The 6,000-nt window shown below is 61.7% G+C and overlaps 1 protein-coding gene across 1 annotated transcript in view; it reads right to left on the bottom strand.

The window, feature by feature from the left end:
* Positions 1 to 982: 982 nt before the first annotated feature.
* ADAMTS16 (ADAM metallopeptidase with thrombospondin type 1 motif 16) overlaps positions 983 to 6,000 on the bottom strand; it is a 129,998-nt gene continuing 124,980 nt past the window's right edge. The window contains exons 21-23 of the mRNA XM_062211818.1: positions 4,729 to 4,953; positions 2,138 to 2,285; positions 983 to 1,234 (exon numbers count right to left, since the gene is read on the bottom strand). Coding sequence (XP_062067802.1) covers positions 1,119 to 1,234; positions 2,138 to 2,285; positions 4,729 to 4,953 — 489 coding nt within the window. The 3' untranslated portion in view covers positions 983 to 1,118. The remainder of the gene's footprint in view (positions 1,235 to 2,137; positions 2,286 to 4,728; positions 4,954 to 6,000) is intronic.

Raw genomic sequence — 6,000 nt, 5'->3', positions numbered from 1 at the left:
AGGGCCAGTGCTGGCCTCCACCCTCGGCTCTGCCCATGACGTGCCAAGCCCAGGGCTCCAGCTTTGAGACATCCCCAGCGTGCCATGCCGGCCGGCCCGCCCACCATCTCGGAAGCACGCCATGTAAAGAATCCTCCAGCAACTCAGAAGCACGCTGTACCACAGATAATTTATTATAAAACCTCAGCAAATTAAATATCCAGGGACCCTTGGGAACAGAGCCCCACCGCAGGCAGAGGGGCCGGGGCAGCTCCTGTCCCGCAGGGCCAGGCAGCTCCCCCACCGGCGTCCTCTGCCGTCGCTCGGAACCCGTGGTGCTGACACCACCGGATCTACAGGCGAGGACTTCAGAGACCCCAGGCCCCCAGGCCGAGCTTGGCTCAGGGCTGGCAGTGCACGGGCGTCTCCTGGCACCTGTCAGCGTGGGCCATGCCTTCCTTAGGCCCTGTGCCTCTGACTTGCCACCTAACAAGGAAAAGCAGTAAGAAACAGTAACAACACGCACTTGTACGGAACAGAAAGATAAGGCATAAAATGTAAGCAGTGTCTCCCTAGCACCTGGGTCTGAAGGGGACAGAGCTCCACAGACTGAGCCCCAGATCAGAGCTGAGCCCCAGCAGGTGCCCGCTAGGGACAAGGGCTCCCGGGCAGCTGGGGTGGGAGGAGGGGCCCGGCCATCCGCGGGCTCCCTCAGCACCTGCCCCCCTCCAAGGTGGGCTGTTCCTGGTGGTGGTGGGGCGTCGAGGTGGAGGCGGCCGTGCTCAGCCGCAGACAGTTGGCTCGTTCTCCATATGTGTGGCCTCTCTTTCTTTGTACACAGCACCAGCCGCTTGGCATTGGCGAGCTTGGCTCGGTGGTCCTACCAACTTGCTTTGACTGAAACACAAGCACGGGCGAGCTTTGCTTCTGTGTTCTGTTGCACGGGCCGGGGCTGCACCTGCCAACCCATCAGGAGGACAGCATGTGTGGAGCCATGGCGATGCACCCAGGCTCGCAGCCAAGCGCCGGCACTCCTCCGGGTCAGACAACGCAACCCCGCCTCCTCGGCTGGCTCCTGGCTTCCAGAGCAGGCCGCACAGCCCATCCGGCTGAGATTTCTCTGCGGGGGTGGGCCCGGCTCACAGGTTGGAGGAGGAGCACGCCTCACAGCACTGTTTGCCGTAGAACCTGTGGCTGCACAGCCTGTGTTGGGGCACCAAGTAGCACCAGGGGAAGTGGTCTTTGCAGAAGGCACCTGAAAGGGGTGAGACGGCGTTAGCGCTGCGCGGTAGCTGCTGACGTCTGCATTTCTCTCTCAAACTCACACAGGCACTCCAGTTCCCAAAGTCCTCTAGGCTAATGAAACTCAAAGGGTGGGAAACTGATCTACTCCTGGTGCTTAGGGGCGGGGCCTTCAGGAAGTGATTGGGCCGTGAGCATGGAGCCCCCATGGCTGGATCCTGGTGGCTTCAAAAGGGAAAGGGGAAAGACCACAGGGACAGAGGGAGACGCGCACTCTCGCACCGCGATGCCAAGCGCCAGTCCGTGTCGTGCTGTGTGGAATGAGTCTCCAGGACCGTGAGCCTCTGCCCAGCACCGGTGCCCCGGCGGAGTCACGCCGAGCCCAGGTGAGCGTGTGCGGCCCCGGGGCTGCCCAGCAGGGCGGCTCTGCAGGTCTCCTGGGCTTTCCCAGCACCCTCCGGGAGAGCTCTCATGTGCTCTCACTGAACTCTCATGGGTCACGCGCCCAGGGCCACAGATCCCCGTGACCGATTCCAGCTGCCGCCAGGGCTGGTGGCTTTTTGTGAGCCCAGGAATCCAGGAGTGGTGCTCACAGAGGCTTCTGTCTCCCCTCCCTAGAGAGTGGATGGCATCGGGACAGGAAAGGCATCAGGCCTTCTCAAGGCAAGGATGCGTGCCACACGCCCTTGTCCATCTCTGGGGCCACAGGGGAGGGGACCAGATGTGCTTTCAGGGCCACGCCATTGCCAAACTGGGGGGAAGGCAGAGGGAGAGAAAGGGTACAGTGGGCATGAGACCCCAACTCCAGGGCTCCCTGGCTGTGGACACCCACGTTCTCAAGCCCTCTCAGGGAGGCTCCTGACGCCTGCCCCCCACCCCAGGAGGCCAGGCCAAGCCCGGGGCCTCCGGCACTCACCTTTCTTCCCTGGGATGGGGCAGAAGCGGGTGTTGCAGGCCTGGGAGGCTGTGGGCTTCTGGTGGGAGAAGCAGCCCGAGGCTGGCCGGCCGGCCGCCAGGCACTGCACGGACCTCGTCTGGACGCCGCCCCCACAGCTGGCTGTGCACTGCAGGAGCAACACACACAGGTAGCCACGGCTGCAGGTGCCTGCCCCACCTTTCGGGGGCAGCGGCATGGGCAGGGGCTTCCGCTCTGTCAGGTGGGCAGGAGTCATCCCTGCCCACTTCTTCGAAAGTGCCTCACGCGTGCCCCGGCCAGGCCCGGGCCGGAACATTCTACTGGGCTACGACTGCTCTGTGGCTCAGGTGGGAGGCAGCTTAGGTGCTAAGGGCACTTGCTTGGGCTGAGACCCGGAGGTCCCTGAGACTGGGCCTTTTGGGGATCGGGTAGAGTTTGAAAAGGTAGAAGCTCTGAGCAACAGACACAAAGTACACTAGACATGCGCAGCCTCTTACAACAGCTCCTCCAACTACAGGCAGTGCTGAAAGAAAAACACGTTCTAATAGGGTCGCCCACGAGTTCTCTGATTAAGAGCCAAGCCGCGTCGCCCGTCCTGGTCTTTCCTTCATGTACTTCCGAGCACGGAGCTGCCCACGTGACCACCCCGGCCCCCAGCCCAGGTGCTGCCCATGCTCCTGCCCAGCTCTTCCGGGCGCCTGGCCCTGTCACCCCTGGTTGGGGCACCCCCTTGTTTCCTCTATGTACCCCTTCCTTTTCTCCCCACCCACATTCCTCACGGTGGTCTCTGTGATTGTGGGTGGCGGGCCACACTCAGGAGTGACCCTGGATACCAACAGAGGGAGTTCTCTGATGTCTAGAATGTTCCTCGGGGAGCCGCTGGCACTCCGACGGGTGCGAGGGGACGGGTGCCGTGCAGGTGATGCCCTGGCCGAGCCCTGTCCAGATCCCGAGGACACGGGTGTCCCTGAATCACTCCCGTGCAACCTGTGGGTGTGCCCTGGAGAGCACCAGTGGGGGGAGGTGGGAAGAGAAGGGGACAGCGCCTCGAGATCAGCGCTCCGCAGCTGGCCAGAGACAGCCCGGAGTGTGGACAGGACCCTCAGGGAGAAACTGGGCAGAGATCGCGACAGACAGTGGAAGAGACGCGGGGACCGGACGGGCGGTTAACGTGTCTGCAGGGGAAAACCGGCTGCAGCGGAGGCTGCACCGTGTACGTCGCGCTCAGGCCGGGCAGAGACGTCAGGAGTGGGAGCCCTGATGCAGCGCCTGCAAGAGCATGGGGTCGGCCGGCACCTCGCGGGTTCTGCCGTGCGGCCGGTACAACGAACGTTTGCTTAAAATGCGAGGATAATGGCCTGGAAAACTGGGGCCGTGCAGGACTTGGGCTGCTCGCCAGAGATACAAGACAGCGTGCCAGGGCCCATTCAGGCAAGTTCCGACGGCAGGCCCAGATGGCTCTCTGTGGCCCGAATCATCCAGCAAGGGAACACCTGGACAGGTGCCCAAACCACTTCCTGTCTTCCGGGGACCTGCTGCAATCAAAGCCTCTAACGGGCTGACGTCCCAAGGGACAGAGACTGGTGGGGGGGGAGGTCACACCTGGAGCTGGGGGCTCCCTGGGCTGTGTCTGGAATGTCGCCGGGTGGCTCACCACCTTTGCTCACAGACAGCCGGAATAAAGCAGTGCTGTGGGCGGATCTGTATCTGGTCCTGAATTATCAGGCCCCACGTGATGGGTGACTCTGCACCCAGGGACGGGGTCTTTCCGAGCCGTCTGAGACCCCGAGTTCCGGCCTTTGTCCTCTGGCTCTGCGTGGAGGCGTGGACATCTCTCCATGTCCAGGTCCCCTGCCCCCAGGCTGAGTGCTAAGCTTAAGAAGCGCTACTGTAAGGGTTAAAACAGAAGCCTCCGGACTCCCCAAGTTTCCTTACTTCACGTAAGCTGATGACGTTCAGCTGAAAACTCTGAAAATACTCTGAATTGACGCAGGCGGTGACGTGCCAGGAGGGACGAGAAGAGACCTGACGTCACTCACTGCCTGCCTTCTGGGGGGGACAAGACGCAGCTCCCCCATCAGTGTCGCAGACAGGATGGCTACAAAGGAGCCCGGCGGCGACGTACGCATCCCAGGTTAGAGCCTGGATTCCAGGCTCTTGACTACGTGCACCCTGGGAGGCAGCGGCTGACGCCTCAAATAGTTGGGTTCCTCCCACACACGAGACCTGGCCTGAGCCCTGGGCTGAGCTTTGGCCTCAGCCATTGTGGGTGCTTGGAGGGTAAACAGCAAATGAGAACCCTCTTCTCTCTCTGCCTCTCTAGTGAATAACAACAACAATGATAAAAGACCCAGCAGAGGTGTTTAGAATTCACATTCCAGTGTCCGCTGGGTCTGCAGTTCCCACACAGACTGATGTCAAGGAGCCCTGGAGCTCCTGAAACCAGGACCAGCTCCGTCCTCCGCCCCCACACCGGCGCTCTGGAGACAAAGCACACAGGAACTTGCACCCTCCCGGAATCCGCCCTGGGGCGGGAACAGCCACCAAGCCCAGGAGCAGGGCAGTCCTCGGGCACTCGGAGCATCTCCTACCTGAGACCAGGGTGATGCAAACCAGCTGCCCCTCGGGGGGCCGGCGGCAGCATAGAGGGGGTGCCTGGGGCAGGGCAGCAGGGCGCAGGTGCGCTCCAGCTGCAGCTGGGGCCGCGGCAGGTGCAGGCACTTCTTGGAAGCCAGCTCCCGGTACTTGCCGGAAACGTACTTCTCAGCACAACGGAGGAACCTTTTCTGGGTCCCTCTCTCGCACGTCATAGAGCACTAAAAAGAGAGAACAAAGGATGCGGGTGAAAAATACCTCTTGTTTTTGCTACACGGGTGGGTCAGGATGTCTCGCGAGGCCATCAGCTGGAACGCTGATACGTGTGGACCCTCAGTAAGACGATTGGCCCTGGTGTGTAAGAAGGCATTATGACATCTGTCTTTGAAAGAAAGACCTGGAGGTCACAGCGGCACCACACTGTGGTGCATGTGGGGTGCAGGGCGCTCAGAAACATGAAGAGGGCGGTTCTAAAGCTGCCGTCTCACCGGAGAAGGAGGGTGCTGGCTGTCATGGATACGAGGATGCACTCCTGGGGTAACCCAGTCGACTGCACATGTGATCTTGGCCCCCAACGTAGGGGCAGGCTGAGGGAACCAGGGCTCACAAATCTGTCCCAGCCACCTGAGGAAGTCCTTCCACTCCTGGGAGGGGTGCTCGCAGCCTGAGCTGTGCCTGCTGCCCGTGGACACCAGGCGCGTGTGGAGGGGCCCCGGGGTGCAGCAGGCCGGGAACAAGAGTGCAAGCCCCGGCCAGCAGGGGCGACCCAGGGGAACCAGGCATGTGATTGGTCCATGGATGGAGAGAGGTGCTGGCCCCAGCTTGGCTGAATCAAGCTGGGAGAGATGGTGGTGGTGGGGGGCGGGGGGCGCCGAGTCCCAGGGGTCACTGGGCAGAGGAGCCCAGGCAGCAACACCTGTCCAGGTGCTGCACGCTCACCCTCAGGCTCAGAGGTGCCGTCAGGGAGCCCTGGTGCCAAGATGAAGGATAGGGTGTAAAATAGCTTGTTTGAAGGGCTGTGCCCCAGAGAGCAGCACTCTGTGTGTGTGTGCGTGTGTGTGTGTGTCTGTATTTATTACATTTCAGAGCAAGGTCTTTCTACCTGGGCACTGCCTGAGTCTTTTGCTTTCTATGAGTCTGGCTTCCAGAAGTCTGTCCTGGCCTGCTGCCTAGGGGACCCTGGTGCTCCTGTGCTCCGGGGAGAGCGGGCCTGGAGTTCTTCCTTAGCTCCTCACTTCAGCAGGCAGCAGCATCTCCACTTCCGGTGT

This window comes from Lepus europaeus, chromosome 15 (genome assembly GCF_033115175.1).
Source record: "Lepus europaeus isolate LE1 chromosome 15, mLepTim1.pri, whole genome shotgun sequence".
Classification (NCBI taxonomy): domain Eukaryota; kingdom Metazoa; phylum Chordata; class Mammalia; order Lagomorpha; family Leporidae; genus Lepus; species Lepus europaeus.
This window is presented reverse-complemented; position numbering and strand designations above follow the sequence as displayed.